At 44.1% G+C, this 26,680-nt stretch overlaps 1 protein-coding gene and 1 long non-coding RNA gene across 2 annotated transcripts in view; one reads left to right on the forward strand and one right to left on the reverse strand.

Moving 5' to 3' along the window:
- The window catches only part of LOC123504269 (amyloid-beta-like protein), a 77,308-nt gene that overhangs the window by 5,516 nt on the left and 45,112 nt on the right, over positions 1–26,680 (reverse strand). The window contains exons 3-6 of the mRNA XM_045254677.1: positions 2,853–2,979; positions 888–1,243; positions 583–696; positions 170–424 (exon numbers count right to left, since the gene is read on the reverse strand). Of these exons, the coding sequence (XP_045110612.1) occupies positions 170–424; positions 583–696; positions 888–1,243; positions 2,853–2,979 (852 nt within the window). The remainder of the gene's footprint in view (positions 1–169; positions 425–582; positions 697–887; positions 1,244–2,852; positions 2,980–26,680) is intronic.
- On the forward strand, positions 373–23,832 carry LOC123504272. The gene is made up of 4 exons (XR_006674780.1): positions 373–717; positions 3,199–3,262; positions 21,177–21,249; positions 23,236–23,832. It is a non-coding gene; the product is annotated as an uncharacterized LOC123504272 (long non-coding RNA).

Genomic DNA, 26,680 nt, shown 5'->3' on the forward strand with positions numbered 1-26,680 from the left:
ATAGAAAGAAAAAAAAAGTCTTGCACAACAATTTGCAGGTTCAGAAGAGTACTAATGATGGCAATGATGATAGTGAGAGATACCACACCAGTGGATGAGGGAATCAAGACATTCTTTTTAGAGGAGAGGAATCAATGAAGTGAGAAGCAGTGCACATTGAGAGGCTTACGTTGGGCTGTTTCTCATTAAGAGCTCGGGTGTAGCAAGTCATTGCTTCCCTCTTCATCTCATTGATGTGGGCAACAATGCGCTGCTGATGGAGAGCAGTCAGTTGATGCCTTTCTGCCTCATTCTCTGCCTCCACAGCCTCCACAGTTTGTTGGAAACGCTGAGTCATGCGATGCTTGAACTCTTCAGCGCTGTGTGGGTCCTTGGCACGCAAGTCCTGGTAACGCTCTTCCAGATCAGACCATTCCTTCATGATCTGTTATAATGAAAGAGTAGCATAGTGAAAATGACTTCTTTCTACTAAGGTCTCACTAAGTGTAATTCTTACCCTTTTTATCAGGAATCTACTAAAAGCATTTTCGAAAGAAAAGATTTTCAAGATTAGCAAATTTTCCTTGAAGTGAGTGGACTCACCTTGGACACCTTCTCACGGTGGCGCTCCTCAAGCCGCTGCTCCGCCCGACGGAAGGCATCGTGCTCTTCATGGGGGTCAAATCTGCTGAAGTATTCATCCCTGGCGCCAACCTCCTACACGGATTGAGGCAGAGAGTGTGTAACAATTGTATTCTATAATTATTGTAATGGGTAAATCCATTTAGGTCAGCAGGTAAAATTTCCAACAGGATTTTGTTTCATCCTTTTTTTTTTTACTCAGCCACTTCTATAAGTATCTATGTCATATATCATACAAGAATAGCAAGTGTGTGTGTTATGCTGACCTGTGGTGTGGTGGTGGTGGGGATTCGTGGTGTGGGTGTTGGGGTAGGTGGGGAGAGAGACTGGTGGGCATGTCGGTCCATCTGGGGGAGGGCGACTGGTTCCTCCACCTCCATGGGACGTGCCTTACCATGGTTCTTGTAATTTTTGGGACAGCAGACAAATTCTACCCCTGAAAACACATCAATGCCGCATGGCAGCAGCATAGCGAATGACTTGAGGGTCATCCTGCGGGCGGCACATGCATGGTCGGCAGTAGTGTTCCAGCGGTCAAACTCCCAGCACCTGGACTGGTTGTGGATGTGGTCAAAGAGGCAGCCCTCAGGCACCAGTAGGGCGTCAGACTGGAAGGATCCCTCTGCAGAAAATGCAAAAAATGGGCTGTTTTATGTACATGTGTGATAACTTTACAAAGGATGCTCACAAATTCTGTTTTTAATAGTTGGTGTTGAGCACAGCCTAACCATCTATTCCTATTCTGATTTTTCTTTTACATTTTCAAATTTTAGAATTAGATATAGTTGAGGTTAAGACAACATTGTGATCATAAATTCATCTTAATTCAAAGTTATTATATTCATCACGTAGATTTTGTCTCATTAATGTATATTTCATTCTGACTTACTGACTGATATTATGTGCTTGAAAATATACTGATTCAAATGCACTCATGCACACCTTGGTCCTTTCACTGGCACAGCTTCCTTTTGTTTTGAGTGCTACTAGTTGTATGTCCTTTAATACATATAAGGTGTGTGTTTCTCATTCAAGAAGCTTCATTATCTATATTACTTTTGTACATGTTTCTCATTCTCATTCTGATTTGGCCTCTCAGGTACTGAAGGTGCTACATTTGATCACCACTACTGCTACCATTACTATTAACTAACTCATTTTCATTTCCTTAGCTAGATAGCAAGTCTTGGTGTTGGTGCCAGAGAAGGGCAGGTATACACCCTAACATGCCCACATGAAGCCCCTCTCAAACTTCTTGTATGTAAAGAAATAGGTTTAAAAAGTGTTGAAAGTTGGGTGTTTTTAGACTGCCTTGAAACAAAACAATGTGCAATACTTTATTGAATATTACTAGTATTTCACAGTTGTTAGAAAACTGATATTATGAGTAGCCACTGTACATTATTAAAGTACAATTTCTCTATTGCTGCTAATCTCTGAGCTTACAGTTCTGTCAGATATGAATCACATCTTGCAGTGACTGTTACCAAGTAGCATTACAAATATATTTGAGCAAGTGAGAGAATATATGAAGTTTTAAATACTTTTAGTGTATTAATTTGATGTATGTGGCTGATGCAAGCTAGCACATACTATCTTGTACTATAGAGACAAAGAAACACAGAAAGAAGAAACAGCTGGTGGCCTTCATGAGACCATTTGTGATTAACTACACTATGTCATATAAAGTGAGAAATGTAGGATAGTAAAGGCAAAGGTTCCTCCCCACCCACCTTTCCCTCCAGCCGTGGCTGGCAAGAAAGGAAGAAAGACCATGCAGCATGAAAAAGTTGCATGGAAATTTTTATAGGAAGGGGATGAGAATGGTCACTACTGCAATTAATATTTGGGCAAACTAAGCAGAGGCAGGTCATCAATATTAACATCTAGGAAGGGACACTCCTTAATGACAATGGAAAGATAATACATAGTAGTATCCTATTTGAAATCAAGGTTTAAGTACTTTATAGTCTATTCTTTAAAGCTGAAACAATTGTACTACTGTCAACTTAGGGGGGCAGATATTCCAGACGTCAGTTGATAGAATTAGGAAGATAGTATACGAATTGAGCAATTAATATAGTATTCATGTGTCTATGGAACATGGTCTGGGAGGAATATATTTATTTAATCCATTCAATTAACAAAAGATTGAATATTTAACTATTTACTTAAAAATATACTGTGGCCTCATGAATTCTGTATTGTGTAAAGACAGCAGGGCTACTCACCGAGACACCGGTAAGGCTTCACCCATGCTGAGGCTTTGCATTTGGAGTGGCCCAGTCGACAGAAGTTGGGCACTTTGTAATAGTGTGAAGACTCCACAATGTTGGTAATATCCCGGTCGGCATACACCTGTGGAATAAGGAGCATACATTAGTGTCTTAATGTAAACCACTTGTACTTAACACAAATATGTTATGGAATTGCATAAATTTTTACTCTTTATGTGAGAGAGAGAGAGAGAGAGAGAGAGAGAGAGAGAGAGAGAGAGAGAGAGAGAGTCATGGTTGTACAGAAAAATGTGATACTGTCCAAAATTGTGAAATATTATTAAATATTTTTTTATTACAGATTTCCAAGACAGCTTGAGTGAGTGAGGATGGAAGTTAGAACCAGACTCAGCACTCGTATTGAGGTAATGTACTGTGACTGTTCTGTAATAAACTTTAGTGCAGGAATCATTGAGGACACAGGAGCAATAGTTCAAATGTTCTGTAATGTCACAAGCACCTTTGCACTTTTCAACAATGAGTTGGCAAAATCACTGTCTGCGGCATCCAGTTTTAGTCACTTCTGTATAATTTGTGGATAATTCTTACATGTATTGTGTTCTAGATGCAGTTGTATATGTTGAGGGAAAACTTAGCTAAAAAATATTATCGTGTGCAGTACGAATTTTATGGTGTATATCTAACTTCATTTGAACATTTTAGTGAAAAAGGAAAGAGTTAAGGTTTGAACATTTTAGTTAAGGAAAGAATTAAGGTTGTACTGTATTGAGTAATATTCTAGTGCTGTTAAACTGGAAACACTCTCTCTCTCTCTCTCTCTCTCTCTCTCTCTCTCTCTCTCTCTCTCTCTCTCTCTCTCTCTCTCTCTCTCTCTCTCTCTCTCTCTCGTGAATGATGAAGTAGAAAACAAGAGAGGCTGATAAGGGTGTTTTGGAAGCCAAGGGTGTTTGTCTGTGATTAAGCTGGGAGAGGCTAGTGGAATGTGTAGAATGCTTAGATGTTTGAGTATATAGACACAACATGATCAAAGACACACTGTTTGTTCAACTCCATGTATCTCTTCAATGCTGCATTTTTCTTTAAACAAATTGCATTTTTTTTCCCTTCTATTCTTCGTGTTGTTGTCTTTTTATTGTTCTGTGGTGCATGAACGCTGGTTGGTCTTCATATAACCTGTTATTAGTAAACGTAACAGTATAACCTTTTGTAATGTTATCATCCAGACGTTTGATGAAATATGCTCTCTCTCTCTCTCTCTCTCTCTCTCTCTCTCTCTCTCTCTCTCTCTCTCTCTCTCTCTCTCTCTCTCTCTCTCTCAGGAAATAAAAGGCAGTACTAAGCTAACAAGTTTCTAATACTGTGCACATAAAGGTTCGCCTCAAAGATCTGCATCCTGTTCACCTTGGAAAGCAAATTGAATTTAGAAATCAATTGTAAATTATATACACCACCAGCTGTGTGTGTGTGTGTGTGTGTGTGTGTGTGTGTTGGACTGGTGAGTGTCAGCTGTACCCCACTTGGAGAGAACTTGAAGCTCATAATCCGATCTGTGTTTAAAGTGATGGGTGAGGGATGGGTGCTCTCTTCTTCTCCACCACGCAGAAATAAATGCATATGCAATCTCTCTCTCTCTCTCTCTCTCTCTCTCTCTCTCTCTCTCTCACACACACACACACACACACACACACACACACACACACACACACACACACACACACACACACACACACACACACGGAAAACGCCCACTGAAACCCTAGACGGACTCATTAAATAGCGGGCAGCAGTTATGGAAGGAGTTTTCACTGTGAACTATGAATCGAGATCAGTTTGTAATCCGGCGGTGCGCAAATGAAAGACTAATAATTGAGAGTTCTGTCATAGTTTTATTCTTATTCGTAACATAGAGGAACGAGAAGCACGGTGTAAGAAAACAGTCTAACGAAAGCCTGGCAACAACGAGTGTGAGTCAGACAGCTGGCAGCTCACTCCTCGCCCAGCCGCCACCCGTGCCCTGTTTGTATTGAGCTGCTGGGCGGCGGACGGCACGGAAAGGCACGGTACAGGAACGCACGCCTTATTCATCTCTCACCACGAAATAAGGCACGGCTCTTGCCGCGCCCACACTAATTACGGCCAGGTCAACAACACGGTCCGCGGTAATTGCTTACGTGACCTAAAACAACAAAGTGATGCCTGGGATGCGGCTGGCAGTGGGCACTCGGTGGAATACCCTCCCGCCACCCGCTTCCCCCGCTGGGCTGCTCTCCACACCCTTCCGCTCATGCCTGCCCTCTGCCCTGCCTTGCCTCTTGCCTCCATCCCTCATGGAACACACCCACACACCCACCCACATAAATGTAGCAACTGTCGTTGCTATAAACTATCTTCTTCAAAATATGAAACTTTTTCTTAGTGTGTGTGTGTGTGTGAAAAGTCTCTCTCTCTCTCTCTCTCTCTCTCTCTCTCTCTCTCTCTCTCTCTCTCTCTCTCACACGGTACCTAAGCCATCATGTGTATTCTGTCGCCGCACCTCGCCTGCGCGCACCCTGAGGAGGCATATTGACCAAGGGGATTACTGGGGACGTGGCGGCGGCAAATCTCTCTCGGGGTTTCATCCGGCTGCTGATAGGAGGTCGTGGCGCAGCATTCCAGAGTTTTTTTTTTTTTCATTTTTTTTTCTTTTTGCCTCCGCCTTGATGCATTACCGACTCATCTCCTGGGTAGGGAAACGAGACTCGTGTGTGCCGTCACTGCAGAAACAAAGCTCGCCAAAAGTAAGGCCAGGGAATGTCTGTGGTATCTGGCGTGTTATTTAAACTTTTGCATGTTTTCAAGTTGGTGTGTTCATCCGGGGGTCATTAGAGTCTTGGCTTCATACTGGTGGATAGCACGGATGGCTTTTGCATTTGGTGGGGTGTCTACCGCTACCTGGTCATTTAATTAAACTGTTGGAGTGAAACTTTTTTGTTCTTCGGAGCGTGAAGGAAGGTAGGAACGATAGATCAGGTATAGCTCGGCGAAGAGAGAGAGAGAGAGAGAGAGAGAGAGAGAGAGAGAGAGAGAGAGAGAGAGAGAGAGAGAGAAAGGGGGGAGGAGGTGAAGGATGGAGGAAGGTAGGCAGGAAGGCAGGAAGGCCGTTAGTTCAGTGGACCAAACAAATGGTTGTCATGACGACCTGCCTGACGTCACGGTCTGGCCTCATGACTCGCTCCGACACCTCGGGAAATGAGGTAACTAAAGTCGGCCCAACAGAAATTTGTACCGGCATGAAACATTTACATATCGGGACGAGCTGCTGCACCAGTGTTATCCATTACTGACGGGGATCGCCATGACAGTGACACCGGAAACGTGAACACTGGTCAACAATGGTCACCTGCCTCAATATTTGATTTCGTGAGTGTTCAGGACGCAAGGCAGGTCACGTGGCACAGACCACCGTCCTTGCCTGCGTTATAGGAGTGGGCGAAGTAACACCAGCAAAATGTGCTTTGTGACTACGGCACTGTGCTTCAGAGAATATTAGATCCGTGGTGGGCGACCTGGCATTTCGTACATCGGCCGAGTGTCTTCCCAGTAATGCCCCGCTTGTCTGGTCGGTGGTGGGGCGTCAATACATTGGGGTAAGAGTGCGCAGTGGGGACAAGAGGTTCAGACTTGGAGGTGTTAGGCGCCTCCAGCGGTTGTTTTGGGTGCCTGTCTGTCTGCAGCGACGCTCCCTCATGAGAAGAATTAACCTTTGACTATCGAACGCTGCTCTTTGGAGAAATAATTTATGCACGCGCGCGCGCACACACACACACACACACACACACACACACACACACACACACACACACACACACACACACACACACACACACACACACAAAAGTATGTCTAACTATTAATCAGCCATGGGTGTAGAGGCATGATTCCCCTTCCTACCGCGGCGTTGTGGCATGCATGAGCGGTCCACTGTGCGCTCGAGGGGACAAGTGAGGCAGGTCGAGGCCGCCACCACCCTGACATTTATTTATCATCTATTTATTAATGTTTTCGTCGTCAGCATGAGAATAAGACGATGAGGCAGCGGAAAGAGATGGAGTACTCCAGGCCATCACGAGGCTGTGGAGACCGTGGTGCCGTATTATCAGAACGCCAAGAAGACCCACATGTATCTCGTCCCGGAGCGTGAAACTTAGTGGTATCTCCCTGCTGCACAAACTTTGATAGTTCGGCAAACTCTGCGACGGTGGAAGCAAGAAGCACTTAAGATCGTATTCTCAAACGCTTCTGTGCTTCACCTCCACTATTTCAAAAGTTTTTAAGGTGTTTTTAAGGTTCTAGAGGCAAATTGACAAGGTTTCTGCATTATTGACTGGAGAAACACTCTTGAAAACTCCGTTAATCATTCCTGTGGCCTTGAAAAATAGTCCTGCTGAGAGAGCAAAGCGTTTCTAAATACGGACTTTAGTAGCGGAAGTAATGTCGGACAAGCAGCACATTGAGCATACGGGAGGCTTGTAGACCATGTTTGAGTGGAGGCCCAAACTTGGACAGGCTGGGTATATATGGTGTTTGTCGAGCCTCTGTCCGCACACACACACTGTAAACACACCCTGTTGACCATCAGCTTACGCCCGCACCCTGCCGTCCCCGTGCTCCCTTTCCTCTACCTTGCTATGTAAACCTAGAAAGCGCTCATCCCGGAATATGACTCCCGCTTCTCTACACGGCTGTAAGGAAGGAGGAAGGGCAGTCACACGCATCAATAAGGGGCTCTCAGTTTAGCTACTTGGCGCTGTGTGTCGACTTGGCGGTGTCTGGGGCGATCCGTGAGACCTTTCTATTTTCTGATATAGTTTACCTCCTTTTCCATGCGAATTATTTCATCGGTTCGACAATTCTGACGGAAAACTGGGCAGGCCAAGGTAATCTTTCATGCGTGGACCAATCACCCCAGTAAGCTGACGTTCGTGGGAGCAATCACGCCACCACGGAGGGAGTGACAGGGAGGGACAGGGTTGGGGAGGGTACGCCACTGCGGTATAAAGACAAGCCAATCTCGTTCATCGTCCCCACCAAGAAAGTTCATGACATTATTTTGCAGATGTATTCACTGTTATTTTCATCTGCACTGATATTTTTGATCAAGTTTAGTTTCACCTTTGTCTTTTTTTCTTTAAGAAAAAAAAAAAAAAAAAACTTGCCAGCGTTGCCATGAGTCAGCGACACGCACGGGCGCTATTTTGTGGATTCTTGAGTTAAATCGAGGCCGACATTATTACGACAAGCTGTCCCCGCCGCCTGCCTGTCCCCAAGTCGCAACATTCACTTCAGATCTTGGCGATGTGTGTGTTCTCGAGAGTCTCACAGATGTATACGTGTTTATTCTTCGCTTTCCTCAACCAAACACATACGTAATCTCTTCTGTACCATGACGCGTTTCCATATTCATTCTACTTATTATTTGGCGATTTTATACAGCTTCAGAAACTTAGGTGGGATTAAAAAAATAGTGAAGACTATGGCCATTAGTCTTCTGACCTCCATAAACAGTTCATAATGTAAAAAAAAAAAAATATATCATATAATCGTACCCAAAAATCGTAAAAAAAAAGCGTCCCAATTCTGAGGGAGTTACTCTTGTACAGGGAAACGCCATGAGTGCTCCCTGTGATACTGCCCGCCCGCTCCCACACACTACACCATCACCTGAAACCCCATGATGGCCAGGCGCGCTCACGTCATCTCTATACCAGACGGTCGTGATCTAATCTGGGAGCCCCGCGTAAACAAGAAGCGGTTCTGGGCACGGCTTTGCTTCCTGGAGACACGGAACGCATTGAAGTGCTGTGTATTAGTGTATTAACCCCTTCAGTACTCGGACATATTTTTACGTTGAGATATGTGTACGATTAGACCATTTCATTGACATTAGGAAGGGTCTATGGAGTTTAGAAGATTAATGGCCACAGTTGTCACTATTTTAATCCTCCACATGAATTTCTGAAGTGTACAAAAGCACCAAATCGTAACCAGAATGAATGTGGAAACGCGTCATGGTACTGAAGGGGTTAAGACACCGGGAAAAATTGGGGATGTGATAGGTAGAGGTACGTTGAATAGGGTTTATTTTGACGCTATGTAAGTAGAATATGACATTACGGAAACGCTTAGTATTTCAACAGATATCCTAGTTACATCATTACGTGCTTCCATGATTGCAGCTTATTATTTCTTTCTATCATGTGTGTGTTTTATGTATCCAAGACCTTCGAAAGAACCTTGAATCCTGCGGCAACCATTATTAGTCATTATCTTAACTTAAATTAGGCGTTTCATCATCATCATCATCATCATTATAATCATCGCCGGGTCTAGACTAAATACCGTTCACATATTTTGCCTTAGTTTAATTTGCAAGGTTTCCGTCTCTTCCAGTCCATTCCACTGACTTTACCAATAATTTTTACCCCGCCATTTAGTTTAGTTCAGTTTCCCTCTTCTCAGTTTCCTCCCATTTTCTTTTCCGAGCTGAGTTCTAGTTCGTTAAAGATTATTTTTATTGACTTTTTATCTTTTCTCGCGAGCAAAACTGTGTGACACGAAGAGACAACAATATACGAGAGGATGCACACACACACACACACACACACACACACACACACACACACACACACACACACACACACACACACACACACCTGGTCTCAGGCCTATCCCAAGATCGGAAATAATGAGCTCTGAGCTCGTTCCGTAGGGTAACGTCTGGCTGTCTCGTCAGAGACTGCAGCAGATCAAACAGTGAAATTACACACACACACACACACACACAGAGAGAGAGAGAGAGAGAGAGAGAGAGAGAGAGAGAGAGAGAGAGAGAGAGAGAGAGAGAGAGAGAGAGAGAGAGAGAGAGAGAGTAAAAGAAAAAAAAAAACACAAGAGGATTGGAAACATGTGGACAATACAGGCTTAAAACACACACACACACACACACACACACACACACACACACACACACACACACACACACACACACACACACACACACAAACCATCACCACTGCAATTTTTCTTGGGAGATAATGAAACAGCGCGCCAAGTCATCGTGAAAGAGTGAAAATATTGCCCAATGCGACTCACAAACCCGAGGAGCATAACGACAAATTACTCGTGATGTCGATTGCAGTGAGGGAGAGAGAGAGGAGAGGAGAGAGAGAGAGAGAGAGAGAGAGAGAGAGAGAGAGAGAGAGAGAGAGAGAGAGAGCAAGGAGAGTGAGTGGGAGGGAGTTTCAGGAGTTTTAAAAGTCAAGAAGGAAAACACAGCAGATGAGCATTTTTCCCTCTGACCATGTGTGTATAATGAACTAGATTCTCTCTCTCTCTCTCTCTCTCTCTCTCTCTCTCTCTCTCTCTCTCTCTCTCTCTCTCTCTCTGTTCTGTGCGTTCTGTGTGTAATAATTTTCCGTGACGTTAGGATACAACAAACCCACGGAAAGTTGTGATGCACTTTACACTGTGTTGTTCTACTCAGTGTTTGAAAATACATACGAGTGGCTGATTAAATCGCAAACACTCGCTCTCGCCAAAACATATCTAGGAACTCTTACCATTCCATATCGTTTTATGTCAACACTCCGTACACACGACGAGGCATGGAGACGGATGAGACTTGGCATTCAGCTCTGCCGGTTAAGTAATTACCTTCAACAAGCCAATTTTCCTTGCTACAGAGGCGAGGCGGGCGTGGGAAGATACAGGCATTGCACTACGTATCTTTCTGCCTTAAGATAACATTGTAGGAAACACTTTAAACCATCATGGCATCTGTTGATATTTGTCTTTCTTATGGCAGCACGAAAGAAAGAGGTGATAGAGACTTACAATCAAGTATTCTTCTCTTTTAAAACATATTACTGATTGATGGAAGTCTTGATGTACCATATGTGCTTTATTTTGCGACAGTATAGAATCTGTGAGAGACTTCTAATCCTTCCCTTTACCGACTAGAACTCCTTTGTGTTCCATAGTATCAGCTATTCAGAGGGAAATTCCTGAATGTATAAGCTACCAAGGTCCGTATTCAGAAACTCTTTGCTCTCTCACCACGATTATTTTCCAAGGCCACAGATATGATTGGCTGGTTTTTTAAGTGTTTCTTCAGTTGATGATGTAGAAATCTTGTTAATCTGCCTCTAGAACCATAAAAACACCTTTAAAACTCGTGTCAATTTAGATAAAGCCATTCGAAATAATGGAGGTGAAGCACAGAACTGTTTGAGAATACGAACCTGAGATGTTTTGATTTGCCTTTGATCTCTACATCAAGCTCTGAGTATCAGTTTACACACCAGAGTTGATGTGGAAGGTCTAAATCTCAATACAAGTAGTCGATCAGCTACGGAAGTGAAGAGTGCCTCGTTTTGCCTTTTCAGTACCAGGACGCATTTTCATATTTATTCTGGTTACTATTTGGCTATTTTATTTTACACAGCTTCAGAAACTTATGTAGGGGATGAAAATAGTGAAGTTTCTGGACCATTAATCTTCTGATCTCCATAAACCCTCCTAATATAATTAAAATCGTCTAATGACACCCAAAACTTAAGGTGAAAATACGGTTCAGTATTGAAGGAGTTAACACCATTCGGGGCATCGGAACACTCCCTAACCCCGACACAAGCACATCTGGCCTCAGTGCATCCAGGCGAGCAGACACAGGGCTGTTCACACTCAAGGTCCCGTGACTTTTTTCCGTCCGACGTGGAAGCCATAAAGGTGGACAGATTACACAAATAGTCAGCCGTCCGTGAACTTTCGTATGAACTTAACTTCTTACTGAGTCGGAAGGGCGTTAGCGTGGCATTGTCAGGCTCGTATTCTCAAACACTTCTGTGGTCACCTACACTCTTTCAAAAGGTTTTATTTTAATTTACACGAGTATTTAGGTGTATATAGGTGTTTTTATGGTTCTAAAGACAGAGTGACAAGATTTTTCAAGGTGTTTTTATGGTTCTAGAGGCAGATTGACAAGATTTCCACATTTTAAAGTGGAGAAACTCTTGAAAATCTGGGTAGTCATGTCATCTCTGTGGCTTTGGAAAATAGTGATGAGAGAGCAAAACGTTTCTGATAATGGTCTGAGCAGCTCTACAGTTTGTATTTATGGAGAGTATAGAAATAAATGATCGAAATAAAAATAGCTAAGTGAATTATATTAAACGCTAGCATTTTAAAATTTTTAGTCAAGTGGAAGCAGTCTCATTATTTTCAGTATAGTGTGTGGCTATTGCTTATTTTTGTGGAGAATGTAGAAATAGAGAATCAAAATAAAAATGGCTACTTGACGTATATTAAACTCTGGCATTTTTAATTTTTAGTTCAAGTTGAAGCAGTCTCATTATTTTCAGTATAAAGTGCCTGCCAAAAGCTATATTTTTCCCCCTTTAGGTCGCCAAATAAGCCATTAATTAACGCTGCAGCATTTTTTTTTTTCGGCCACCAGAGTTTCCATGAACTGAGTGTGTCGTGACAAAAAAGCGTAACAAAAAAGCACTAATAAAGTTATAAAAATGCAAGAGGAAAAAAAAGGGAAAAAAACTGTTGATGTTAAGCCGGTTTTCCTTTGTGACTTTAAAATAACAAACCACAAAAAAAAAAAAAAAAAAAAAAATTCGCACGCGTCAAAACTTTACCATAACTGAAAAAAGCGAAAAAAAAAAAAAATCCACAGTAACTTTTAGCGGTAGGAAGACACAAGTGAGGAGAATACAGAATACATAGCCCTTTTCCTCTGTCACTTTCTGTAATCAAGAGCAAAACACAGTAATTTATAGCGATGGGAAGATAAATGAAGAGAATACAGAATACATAGCCCCTTTTCCTCTATCACCCTCTGTAATCAAAATAGTAACTTATAGCGATGGGAAGATAAATGAGGAGAATACAGAATACATAGCCCCTTTTCCTCCATCACCACCTGTAACCTAACCTAACTAAAGCAAACCTAACCTAACCTAACTTAAACTAAACTAACCTAACCTCACCTCACCTCACCTCAAGAACACCTCCATTACTTACAGCAAGTCTCTAGACCTCCCTACCTGCTTCTGCATTTCCAACGTCCTATGATTTCATTTAAGAGGGAGGTTTCAAGACCTCTTTTTTGGCTAACTCTCTCAGACCTTGCAAGGGGACTGGCAACTTAGTGGGCCTTTTATTTTTCGTTGTATGTTGCCCTTGCCCAGCTTTCTCCTCTTACATAGAAAAAGAACGTGAATACCAGGTGGAAAGAAGTAATTATATACACCTTTATAAGCAAATTTTTCCTCTACCTTCTTTTCTCAATCCTTCATCCACATAAGCTTCTCTTTTTCTCCTTCTCTTCTTCACCCATTCTCTCATTTTTCCCGATATTTTTATTCTTTTCTTACTGCAAATCTAATTTTTCTGTCCTCCTCCTCCTCCATTCTTTAAACCTTCTTTCTCTTTTATTCATTTATTTATTCATTTATTTATTCTCTTTTTGCTTCTCTTCTCCACTCATTCACTGATTTTTCCCTTATTTTCCATCTCTTTCGTTCTACAAACCTTTATCTTTTCGTTTTCCTCCTCCTCCATTCTTTAAACTGTCTTCTCTTTTCTTTTTTCTTTATTTATTTTCTTCCTCCATCGCACACACGCTCTCTCTCTCTCTCTCTCTCTCTCTCTCTCTCTCTCTCTCTCTCTCTCTCTCTCTCTCTCTCTCTCTCTCTCTCTGCCATCTGCGTCTCACTAAGCCTCTCTTTTTCCTTCTTTTCCTTCTTCGCTTCACAAAATTTCTTCTCAATTGTTTTCCTCCTCCTCTTCCTCCGCACAGACTCTCTTGTCCCCTCTTTCCTCTTTCCCTTCAGCCTATAAACCCATTTTCCCCTCTTTTTCTTTTCCACTGCAACATAAACCTTCTCTTTTCTCTTGTTTTCCTTCTCAATTCCACACTCCACATTCCTTCTCTTTTCCTTTTACCTTTCTTTTCTTCCTCCACCGCCACGTAAGCCTTCCTTTCCTTCCTCAACCACGCAAACTATCCTCTCTTTTCCTCTGTCCTAAAATTTTTAGCTATATTTTCCCTCCTCCATCACACAGGTTTTGGTTTTTCCTGTTCGTTGCAGTCATTCTTCTTTTCCTTAATTTTACATAAGCCACAGCCCTTCCCTTTTCTCCTCCCGTTCTGCATACCTCTCTGTTCTACTTTCCTTTGACCATTCCACCCTTTCACTCCACGTTTCTTTCTTGTATTATATTCCACAAGTCTTTTTTTATTCTTCCCTCCTGTTTCTCCTATTTGTGCTCCTTTCCTCGACCCTCTTATCCTTCCGTCTTATGTTTCTTTCCTCTACCCTGTTCCCCACGTCTATTTTTTTCTCCACTCCTCCTCATCCTACTTCTGCTCCTATCACTTTTCTATGTTTCTTTCATCTATCCTGTTTCCTAATTTTTTTTTTTGTCTTCCCCTCCTACTCATCCTACTTCTCCTTTCCTCGACCTCCTCATTCTTTGTCTTATATTTTCCTTTATCTTGTTCCCCACGTATGTTTTTCCCCTCCTCTCCTGCTCCTCCTACTTCTCTTCCTTCCTGCATCCCAGTACACGGGGCGTGCCAGCCACCAGCGGAGTATAAACCATTGCTATGCACATAACACTGACAAACGATGCCTTAACTGACTTAATTACAGTGATACATGGTCTTCATATTACCCAATGAATACCAGATTTTGTCGCCGCTTCTGGAATACGAATGAGAATTTATATTTTAGATTTTTTTTTCTGGCTCTCCCTCTCTCCCTCTCTCTCTCTCTCTCTCTCTCTCTCTCTCTCTCTCTCTCTCTCTCTCTCTCTCTCTCTCTCTCTTTTCTTTTGGGTACGAGTCAGTGACGAATTGCTGTAGTTAAAATGTAGTGTATTATGAATGATTTTTCTGTAATGGTGGTGGTGGTGGTGGTGGTGGTGGTGGTGGTAAGGGTGATGATACAGGAAGTTATGGTGATGGTGATGATACTGTGGTGGTGATGGTGCTGGTGGTGAGATTGGTTATTTCTCACGATAAGAAGAGTACGATTATATTTCTTATTTATTAAAGGACAAAGCATACTTTATGACGTTCAAAACTGAAAAACACACACACACACACACACACACACACACACACACACACACACACACACACACACACACAGACACAGACAAAGGCAGCATATAAAGGTCGTGAGTGGATTCAGGTCATCGTTTCTCTTGTTTTTCTTCACATCAAAAGGAGGAGGCTGGTCAAGAACTACAAAGCGAACCTCGGGGCTCAGAAAAACATGCGGTAATTGCCACTCAAAAACACCAAGAGAGAATGAAACGAGAGAGAGAGAGAGAGAGAGAGACAGAGGGGAAAAAATGGAGTCTAAAAGGAGAGCCAAGATCAATTTAATTTTCAGAGCGTCTTCATACTTTCCCATTTCAAAGAGTGCAAGTTTTAGTTACGTGTAAAGAGCTGAGGAAAGTAAACAGTTCCAGGTATCAGCGGTGAATGGAGATGAAAGAGTTGAGATATTTACATTAGCGGAATGGAATGCGGATGGTGGTGAGTGCGGGATTTTGTGTAATGAGCTGCAGTAGTGGGAGGGAAGAGAGCCAGTTTATTACAAGTCCAAGAGTATAAAAAAAGAAACAGTAATCGTAAAAACAGCAGTAAAACACACCCAATGAAGCTGTGAGGGGCCGAAGACAATTAAGGAACGGAAATTGATGACACGAATATTCCCTGTCATTAGCTTGTTAAATTGTTACGTGTGGATGAAGATTGTCTATACTGCACTGAACTGAGGTGAAGTAAGACTTTCTGCCTCCGTGAACAGTACATATGGAAAATATTGTAGCATTGAAATACGTGTCCATACCTATGAAAACACAGATGCCTCGTTTATAAAAAAAAAAGAAAAGAAAAGTATATTCTCAGCTCCTCTCTGTAGAAACATGATATAAGAGGGACCCACGCGTCACTGGCTCGCAACCATACAGACATGAGACAAAAAGTTGGGATCGAAGAAATCACCCAGAGAGAGACATTTGACAGTATGAAGTCCGTGTATGTAGAGTAAAATGTTAGACCCGTAATCCCATAGTGACGACGAGAGACAAAACACAGCTGGAATCGTAGGAGTCAACCAGAGAGAGACATTTGACCATGTAGTCCGTGTTTTTGTAAAGGAAAGTGTTAGGCTCGTAATCCCAGAGCGACTACACGAGAGGCAAAACAAAGCTGGGTTCGTAGGAGTCAACCAGAGACAATTTGACAGTATAAGCCCGTGTATGTTAACCCCTTCAGTATCATATTCACTGGTGATATACACTTTCAGAAACTTATGTGGTGAATTAGAATAGTGAAGACCGTGGCCAATAATCTTCTGCCCTCCATAGACCCTTCCTAATGTCAGTACAATGATCTAATTGTACACAAATCTGAAGGCAAAAAAATGTGTCGCAATATTGACGGGCTACGAAAGTGTGAGTGGTGTCTCCAAGGCGGTCAGAGCCAGACTATAGCATCAGCTGTGTAACCAATAGGGATAGCGGCGTTGGAGGCTCGTTCATCATGTGGAAGATTCAACATCAAGTGATATCATTAGGACTGACAAGATGGAGAACGTGGGATTGCTCTGCCTAGTATATGTAGCTCCACCCACTCTGTCTTAGTGAGGATAAAGTGACGCTGGGAAGAGGAGCGAGAGAGAGAGAGAGAGTGAGAAATGATGCGCCACAAATAGCGAGGTAGGTCTGCGTGTAACAGCTAATGAGGCAGATGCTTGATACCTCGAGAGAGAGAGAGAAAAAAAAAAAACATCAGGCGAACTCGTCACCTTGAGAAGACGACATGGGGGTTTATTCTCAGCTCTCTACGTAGGAATACCGAGCTGTGACTCCTTGACGTAAGTATTTGCATGCTATTTGTATGCTATTCACTGGTAAAGTGACAAGAGACGTAGATATACATTTATTAACCACAGAAGTAAATAGAATGGTGTAAACATAGACATAAACACGAAAATGAGACACGGTGGCTTTATAGAGCGGTATTTTCCTGTCCTGTGGTGCTGTGAGGACATGAAGGGAAACGGTCAAAGGCAGAAGGATTGGCGGCGTTAGGCTTTCAGGGTTCCCTTTCAGCCGTGCCGCCATGCAATACCTTTCCGGGGTGTTTTGCAGCGGTAATGGCAAGTGTCTCGCCGCTGAGTTGCTTTCGTTTTTAAGTCGACTCAATATTTGGGAGGAATTCAATATCTCGCAAGTATTTACGTACAGTTCGCTTCTTTACGTATTGCATCGAACGGCATTGAAGGAGAGAGAGAGAGAGAGAGAGAGAGAGAGAGAGAGAGAGAGAGAGAGAGAGAGAGAGAGAGAGAGAGAGAGAGAGAGAGAGAGAGAGGTGATTGATGTTGAGGAGTTGGATGTTAGGAGAATTGCACTGAATAGGTGAAGGGAAGTGGACACTGAGAGCGAGAGAGAGAGAGAGAGAGAGAGAGAGAGAGAGAGAGAGAGAGAGAGAGAGAGAGAGAGAGAGAGAGAGAGAAACAGGACATATTTCGATGCAGGAAACCCTACACGGGCCCTTCTAACTCCAGCCAGTTCCAGCGCCGTGACATTTTTACCGGTGACGCAGCAGCCGTGAGTCAGGCGGGGCGGGGCTGGCGGTGGGCGGCGACACGACAGGCGGACGAAGGAAGGGAAGTGTCGCCGTCTCACAATGATCAACAAGCACAAGCACCTTCAGGCAGCCCAACCTTGGACTCTTTCTGAGGATACCGGTCAATACTGGGATATCGTCTCTATGTTGTAGCACCAAACCACACACACACACACACACACACACACACACACACACACACACACACACACACACACACACACACACACACACACACACACACACACACACACACACACTCAACCAGCTAGGGAACATTGCCTCTCCATGTCTGCACCTCAAGTCATCCCCTTGCAAGACAGCTTCAAGACGTGCTCCGTCCCTCCTGCTCCCCACAATGATCACTGGTCTATAGCACGGCCCCATCGTCACTCCCCACGCCCGCAGAGTTATTCCTCATGACCTGTTTGGGAGGTGGAGCGGAAGGAGGGATGTAAGGGAGTATTATGCACCAAAAAATCCATTTACTGTGTTGAGCGGGACCAGGAGTGAAGCAAGGAAGCGGAGCGAGGCGAGGCGAGCAAGGGGCGGAGGAGGAGGAGGAGAACGAGAAGAGTTGATGACACGAAGTGGGTCAGGCGGCCATCATTATTTTCTTATAGGGTGCAGGAAACGAGTCACTGCTGATCTTGCGCAGTGTTCGTTGAGTGTTATATTACGTCTCTCTTTGATATTGAGTGTACTTAATCCCTTCAGTATTGGAACGCATTTTTATCATGAATTGTTGGTGTGATTAAATGATTTTATTGACATTAGGAAGGGTTTATGTAGGTCAGAAGATTAATGGCCAGAGTCTTCACTATTTTAATCTCCACATAAGTTTCTGAAGCTGTATAAAATCGCCAAATAGTAAAAAAAATGAATATGAATACGCGTCGTGGTACTGAAAGGGTTAAATCTTGACTGTCCGTGACGATGTGGTTCGCAATCCCCGGAGAAAGAATAGAATAGGTAATGAAATGAGTGTCGAAACTTTCATCAGGCTATTTTATTAAGCTTGGTAAGGGTTAAATTAACAAATACACGCTTGTTTTCTTCTACTAGTTTTGAAAAGATCACAACTGCATGCTAGCCTAATTATCCACAGAACTCACGAACTGTACTTAATATCTCGTTAGCATAACTTGGTGAAAAATGAAGCAGAGGCAGGAAGGGAAGACTGTATTCACAACATCCATTTCTATTCAAATATGACCCAGTAATGCCTACAGGATACAAACTCCTTCGCCACACGTTGACTGCACAATAAGGGATGGAAGAGTGAGAATTTAGACTCGCGGGGAAAGGTCACGGAGGTAAAAGGAGGGAGAGAGAGAGAGAGAGGGAGAGGGAGAGAGTTAAAGAAAAAAAGAAGCAAGATAAACACCGTCATTTGCTCGAGGAACGCAAAAAGCAAGAGCCTGCAATTGGAGTTATTAATAGGTTCAATGACTGAAGGCAGGGGACGCAATCTGGCTGCCGAGGGAAGGAGAGAGAGAGAGAGAGAAAAAAAATGAGCCTTTTATCCCATACGCAGTTTCAGATAATTAAATCTAAAAAGCAAAAGAACCGCTGGAGTTGTAAAAATACTTGATTTACATTTATTATACGAAAAGGGGAAGCAGAAAGAGAGAGAGAGAGAGAGAGAGAGAGAGAGAGAGAGAGAGAGAGAGAGAGAGAGAGAGAGAGAGAGAGAGAGAGCGCTAATTTCCTTCTCTTGGAGAGACGGACGGGGAAAAGAGGGAGGGAGGGGGGTAACGAAAAGAGAAGGAGGAAGCCACTCTGGGCATTGAAGGAACAGGCGACACAATTCCATGAACTGATTTCCCTGCCAGATGAATGTGCGTCTGATAATGTCGAAGGTAAGCAGGAGTGGTCTGGTATCTCTGCCATTAATAACGTGGGGAGGAGGGGAGAGAAGGAGATAAAGGTGTGCAATATCTCTCTCTCTCTCTCTCTCTCTCTCTCTCTCTCTCTCTCTCTCTCTCTCTCTCTCGTTCTCGTTCTCGTTTTCTGTCTCTCTCCGTCTTCCATAAGTTCGCCAGGGAATCCAAAATCAAGCCTGACAGGAAATGCTCTCCCCATCGCCGCCCTCTATCGAAGGGAATCGAATCCAAGATACGAGACGTGTTGAAGCGGCAAGTCTCTCTCTCTCTCTCTCTCTCTCTCTCTCTCTCTCTCTCTCTCTCTCTCTCTCTCTCTCTCTCTCTCTCTCTCTCTCTCTCTCTCTCTCTCTCTCACATCGATACCTAATTTCCTTCGCTAGAGAGACTGCCTTCCTCCGCCTTCTCGTATCACCTTCTTAGAGAGAGAGAGAGAGAGAGAGAGAGAGAGAGAGAGAGAGAGAGAGAGAGAGAGAGAGAGAGAGAGTATTGCACTATACCTCATCGGTACCATTTCTGACATTTCCATCAGTGAGGGTAAGAGAGGCAAGGAGTCAGAGAGAGAGAGAGAGAGAGAGAGAGAGAGAGAGAGAGAGAGAGAGAGAGAGACGTGAGGATGGACGGAAAGGGTAGCGAGGGGATCGATCAGAAATATGACCTATAGGAGGGACGCAGGGAGCCACGTCGTCACCTTCACTAGTCACTACTCACATCAATGCTTCCTTCGCCCCCTCCCCGCCCCTCGCCCGCCGCTCGCCGCCCACCTCCCATCCTTCTTACCACCGAGGGAAGAGTACTGATGGTACTATGAGAGGCACAGGATTCTCCCGCTTCAAAAACAATGTGATTTAACGCTCGATTTCACCCGCATAGTCACATGTTCTGCCTTTCCGGGACGCTGTAACAGCTGTTTCGTCTCCATCTTCATCACCATTATCATCCCGACATAGATAGCGTCCTTGCCACACGGCCACCGCGGCCGCCGGCCACCTGCCTCCTGCCCACCACTGTGGCCCACACCTGCAGCCTCCTTCCTTTAAGCAGACACGCAGGCACGTTGGTTTTTTCCTGGTAACTCATTAATTACTGATATTGCGCAAATGCATTCGCTCAATTAGAGTTGTCGATTTCCTGCCACGGCAATCTGTGCATACTCGCTTCTTGCATTCGTAAGGAGCCTAAACATTTTCGTATTCCTTTTTTTGTGTTTGCGAAATGGAAACTCATTTCCACAAACATTTGCGCCGCTGCACGTTGCCGCTCTTCAGGTCTCGAAGCACATGCTGAGCTCCTGCTGATTAATATTTCGTGTCGTAGCTGAAGATACGTGCCTGTGGAGCCGTGATCTTGTTAGTAGATAGGATATGCACGGCTTGTGGCGGCAACACGTCGCTCCCGGGCATGATATTCCAATATGAGCGTCAAAGCTAACGTGCCAAAAGGTGAGCAGATACTTGCACCAAACTTGACTGCTAACTATTTGAATTATGAACTACACTCCCGGGAAATATTCGAATAATTTGTTATCTCGGTGTGTACAGGCAGGGTGTGTGTTGTAAGGCCCTGTAGCTTCTACCTTAGCTGACACAGTACCACATGGTGTCTGAGGGCGTCATCCTATCCCCTTGACACCACACTTAAACACCTGATCCCCTCCTTCCCCCTCACATCACCGCTCATTTCTTTGGGCGGCAGCGAGGTCTTTTTCCACATTAACGTTTGTCTTTTCTCTTGTTTCAGTTAACTTGTGTCGCCGCGTCACCCGAGGCCAAGCAGCGCGCCTAAAAACGGACGTGGGATGAGAAAGTGGACAGTAAGTGCTGAGTATTTACCTTTTATCAGTGTGTGGAGGATTTTTTTTGTCCATAATTTGCAGGAATGGCGTGGCACTGCTCGTTGAATATAATTTGCATCATCATTCTGGGAGCGCCACCGAGCACGGAAATACGACCCTTTACTTCTTTTTTTCCACTTTCTCTTTTTCCCTCCTGCGAGCGAAGGAGGCTGATGAGATGGGCTCTGTATATGCACGAACAAGCGAACCGTTGATGGAGTTGCCTGCACGATACCAGCCCAATCCCACCCTGCCCTTCCAATCCCTTCCCTGCCACCCCTAGACCTCCATCCCATCCCATCCCACCGCTGCCACCATTGCCGCCGCCGCTACGTACACAGTATCTCACAGTGGCGGCATATTTTCCTAGTATTGTTAGTGCTCTTCGGGAAATAAATGTTAGGGAACGAATGGCATTGCAGTGATGTAGTCTCGCTTGTTCTGCGCTGTGCTGTGAATGTTGTGTGGGATTTTCACGGTTATTTCATATGGCGTGTGTGTGTGTGTGTGTGTGTGTGTGTGTGTGTGTGTGTGTGTGTGTGTGTGTGTGTGTGTGTGTGTGTGTGTGTGTGTGTGTGTGTGTGTGTGTGTGTGTGTGTTTCCGTGTCAGCTAAGCATGTAATGGCGAGTGACGGTCCAGCTGATGAAAAATGATTAGTGTTTATTCCTACATTGCTTGTCGTTGTTGTTGTTGTTGTTGTTGTTGTTGTTGTTGGTTGTTGTGGTGGTGGTGGTGGTGGTTGTGATGATGCCATTGTTACTCGTATTATTGTTACTCCTCCTCCTCCTCCTCCTCCTCCTAGTAAGGACCTAAGGGTCTGTTGCTGTTTGTCTTCCTTTATATTTGTATTCCTCTCTCTCTCTCTCTCTCTCTCTCTCTCTCTCTCTCTCTCTCTCTCTCTCTCTCTCTCTCTCTCTCTCGCTAATATCACCTCACCACCCATCCTCACGTACACCCACACAGTCATATCCCGCACGAGACGACTCTAGCTTACTGAGATGTAAGAAGCCTCTCCCTCACTCTCTCCCTCTCTCCCTGCCCCGCCCTCGTGGAATGTTGATTGCTTCCAAATTCTGCCGGAATGAGAGAGAGAGAGAGAGAGAGAGAGAGAGAGAGAGATGAGTATATTGCAGCAATCCCTACACCTAAGATTTAACAGGGAGGCAGACGGCACAAGGTGGTTACTGTATTACTCTTCTGGTGTGATGTATTAGTACTTTGTTCACTCCACCCTTTGCTCTCGCCTTTTCTTTCATTACAGCCAGGTCAGTGATGTTCCCTTATTTCTTCGTCGTCTTCTCTCATTTCTCTGGCATTTAATAACTATGGTGGGAGTTACTGTGTTGCCTCAGGGGTGCTTTTCATGGTTCTAGTGATAGTTTGTTAAGGATTCTGCATCGGTAGTAAGAATTATCACGAGAAACTGATTGTAATGAGTAGCTTCGCAAATACGTTTCACACATGCAGATAAGAAATATGGCTTTATTATTTGATTTGATTTTTTTTTTTACATTCTATGATGTTTGATTAATATGAATACTCCTGACTGACTGACTGACTGTGACTGACTGACTGACTGACTGATTGGCTGGCTGGCTGGCTCATGCTCTCCTTTGGTGCCGCAACATCTGAGGTCACGTATCATTCTACCATCATAAATGACACCGTGAAATATTGAAAACAAAGCTAACACTACGTAATGCAACACTTGATAGCTTGATTGACTGGTAATTTCGCTCAGCACCGCAATATTCATAGTCACACGGACTCGGAGCATCATAAATGACAGTAAAATGCTAAAAAAAAAAAAGCTTAACCTGTAGTGTTCTGCGAATATGGAGTGAATAGTTACAATATGTGAGGAATTTAGTGTTCCATGTGATGACTGACTGACTTGTGCATTACTCGTCTCTTCTCCCCCTATAAGTCATGCTGGTTTATCAAGTGTATCCCTCTTTTAACAGCTTCGGCGCCTTGTCTACCGCTCTCCCCATCCTCGCCGATAAAATAAAAGCCCTCAAAATCTATTTATACACGTGATTTGACTCGAGTTGCATCCTTTTACTGGGGGTGAGTTGTCAGGTCTATTGTTCAGACGTTTCAATCCGTGTGTGTGTGTGTGTGTGTGTGTGTGTGTGTGTGTGTGTGTGTGTGTGTGTGTGTGTGTGTGTGTGTGTGTGTGTGTGTTTTATGTTTGAAAGCGAGAACTGGCTGGCTGGCTGGATGGCGTGGATGTCCCCTCTTGGTGCTTTGTGTCATCTTATGGTTCACCCCTTCAGTACCAGGACGCGTTTCCATTTTCATTCTGGTTACTATATGGTGATTTTACACACCTTCAAAAACTTAGGTGGGGATTAAAATAGTGAAGACTCTAGCCATTAATCTTTTGACCTCCATGGACCCTCCCTAATGTCAATAAAATCGTCTAATCATACCCAAACCCGAGATAAAAATGCGCTCTATTGCTGAAGGGATTAAGTTAATGTAGACTTCCACTTGATTACTCGTGGAAGACGGATATTCGAACCGACTCACTCTAGGAAACTCCTCACTTTATTCTTTTTATCGCTGCCACCGCTACAGTCTAAGGTTAGTCAATCCTGCGAACGAGTATTTTTGGAGCCTTCGATCGGTGCTTCCGTCGACAACTGTGAGCGGAAGATATATCTGTAAACAAAGGGGAAAGGAAGGAAGAAGGAGAGATGGACAAGGGCGAGGCGAAAGGGCAACAAGAGGAAATCAGCTTATCACCCCCCTCCCTCTCTCTCTCTCTCTCTCTCTCTCTCTCTCTCTCTCTGGGAAGGAAAAAAGTAAAGGTATATATAAGGTTTCCACGTCACACTCCCCTATTCCACTTTACCCAGGGATCTCTCTCTGCCTTACCCTTACTGTATCCAATCACTTATCATCCGTAACACAATCAACACTCTATGATGGCTTACCTGCGGGAAAAATATGTGCACTCTCCCTTTCACAACAACAAATCAACCATAACGCAACGCATCATAACACAACACAACATTTCAACGCCCACATAACCTATCATACAAACTCATGACTCGCAACTCAACTGCAAGGCAACCCTATGTAACTTAAACCTAACCTACCACACCAACACAACAACATAGTCAGCAAAACACTAATCAAGCAAGGGAAGTGAAGCCACGCCACACATTACACCACACCACACGCCACGCTGGGTCAACAAAACAAAACACACAGGCTATGTACTGTTACCATACCACGCCAACACAAACAGTAAAACAAAACACCACGCCTACACACGAGAAAAATAAGTCAATAAAAGAGAAAAAAAGGAAAAAAACACGGCAGCCCAACACCACAACAGCAATTATATGAACACAGTGAAGTAAATAAAAGAACAATAGGAAAGAGAGAGAAAGAAATGAAGGAAAGTTACAGAGAAGCCGAATCATAAACAAAGGCAGCAAACATAACTCGGCCAGGATTACCATGAATATTGGACAACTTGGCCTAATTACTAAGCTGGCCTGAGGGAGAGAGAGAGAGAGAGAGAGAGGAGGAGGAAGAGGAGGAGGAGGACGAGTGTTGGTTTGGGTGTGATGGTGTTGATGAGGGAACAACATACTCGTCACCTCTCTCTCTCTCTCCCCCCCTTTTCCTTCCTTCCTTCCTTCCTTCCTTCCTTCCTTCCTTCTTTCCTTTCTTTCTTTCTTTCTTTCTTTCTTTCTTTCTTTCTTTCTTTCTTTCTTTCTTTCTTTCTTTCTTTCTTTCTCTCTCTCTCTCTCTCTCTCTCTCTCTCTCTCTCTCTCTCTCTCTCTCTCTCTCTCTCTCTCTCTCTCTCATCAGCACGCCTAATCTAACAATGGTAGTGCTGATGACTCAATTACCTAAACACATTCTCCATAGCCGGGAGAGCGAAAGCTAATCCCAAGCTGAGAAATTCTTGAAAGGATTTACACTAGTGGACTAAAACACGGGCTTTCTCCTTCCCAGCAAGAATGTGGAGCAATAACACGTTAATTTTGCGCCTCGTATTCTCAAACCCTTCTGTGCTTCACTTCCACTATTTGAAAAGTCTTTAATTAAATTTACACGAGGTTTTTTTTTAGGTGTTTGTTTTTTTACAGTTCTAGAGGCAGAGTGACAAGCTTTCTGTACTATTAACTGGAGAAACACTCTTGAAAACCGTGCTAATCATCTCTGTGGCCTTGGAAAATAGTCGTGGTGAGAGAACAAAGCGTTGTATAAATGTAATTATCAAAGAAAAAGGCCCACTAAGTTGCCAGTCCCCTTACAGCTCTGATAGTTAACCAAAAGAAAGGGATAAATGTCTTGAAACCTCCCTCTTTGCTGGTTTCCACGCCACCTCGGCCAGAGATAAGGCGCTTTGGGTGTTTGGTTGCCCTTATCGCCTCTGTGCACTGCTGGTTTGTTAGGAAAAGTTTGCATTGAGTTTTATATATAAGTTAGTCTCTCTCTCTCTCTCTCTCTCTCTCTCTCTCTCTCTCTCTCTCTCTCTCTCTCTCTCTCTCTCTCTCTCTCTCTCTCTCTCTCTCTCTCTCTCTCTCTCTCTCTCTCTCTCTCTTCGGCTTCCTCTTGTCTGAACTCTCCCTCCCTTCTCCCTTCTTCTTCCCGGACCCAGACCGCAACAGATGGGCAGCAGGGCACACACACACACACACACACACACACACACACACACACACACACACACACACACACACACACACACTAGATCCCCAGAGCTAGCCACACATCTGATACCGCCGCCACCACTACCACCACCGCCAACAACAACAATAACATCTTAGACCACCACCACCACCACCACCAGTCACCCAACACCCGCGTGAGGAGTGACGCGGTGGGTGAGTGGGCGGGTGAGTAGGTGGGTGAGTGGGTGGGTGTTCCAGTCAACTCAACAGGTCTGCCCAGTCTGGTTCTGATTTTATACCCAACTCTAACCCACACGATCTTACCACTCTCTCTCTCTCTCTCTCTCTCTCTCTCTCTCTCTCTCTCTCTCTCTCTCTCTCTCTCTCTCTCTCTCTCTCTCTCTCTCTCTCTCTCTCTCTCTCTCTCAAGGTGTTTTACTCTGATACAAATTTCTACATAACATCACCACCACTCGCTTTATCACTGCACTTTTCTCTCTCTCACTTTCTTCCTCTTCCCCTATCAACATCCTGTGCTTTCCCTTTCCGCTCTCATATCCTCCCCTCTTGATACAAATGGCTTGCCTTCCTTCCTTTCCCTCTCCTTCCCTCGTCCTTCTTCACCTCCTCCTCCTTGTCCTCGTCCTCTTCCTCCTGCTCCTCCTCCTTGTCTGCTTTTCTCTCCTCCTGTCCTCTTCCCCCTCAAGCGACGGACACCCTTCCTTCCCCTTGCTTGTCTCTCCTCTTTCCCTCTTTTTACTGTTTTCGC

The sequence above is a fragment of the Portunus trituberculatus genome, chromosome 15 (genome assembly GCF_017591435.1).
Source record: "Portunus trituberculatus isolate SZX2019 chromosome 15, ASM1759143v1, whole genome shotgun sequence".
In the NCBI taxonomy this organism is placed as follows: Eukaryota; Metazoa; Arthropoda; class Malacostraca; order Decapoda; family Portunidae; genus Portunus; species Portunus trituberculatus.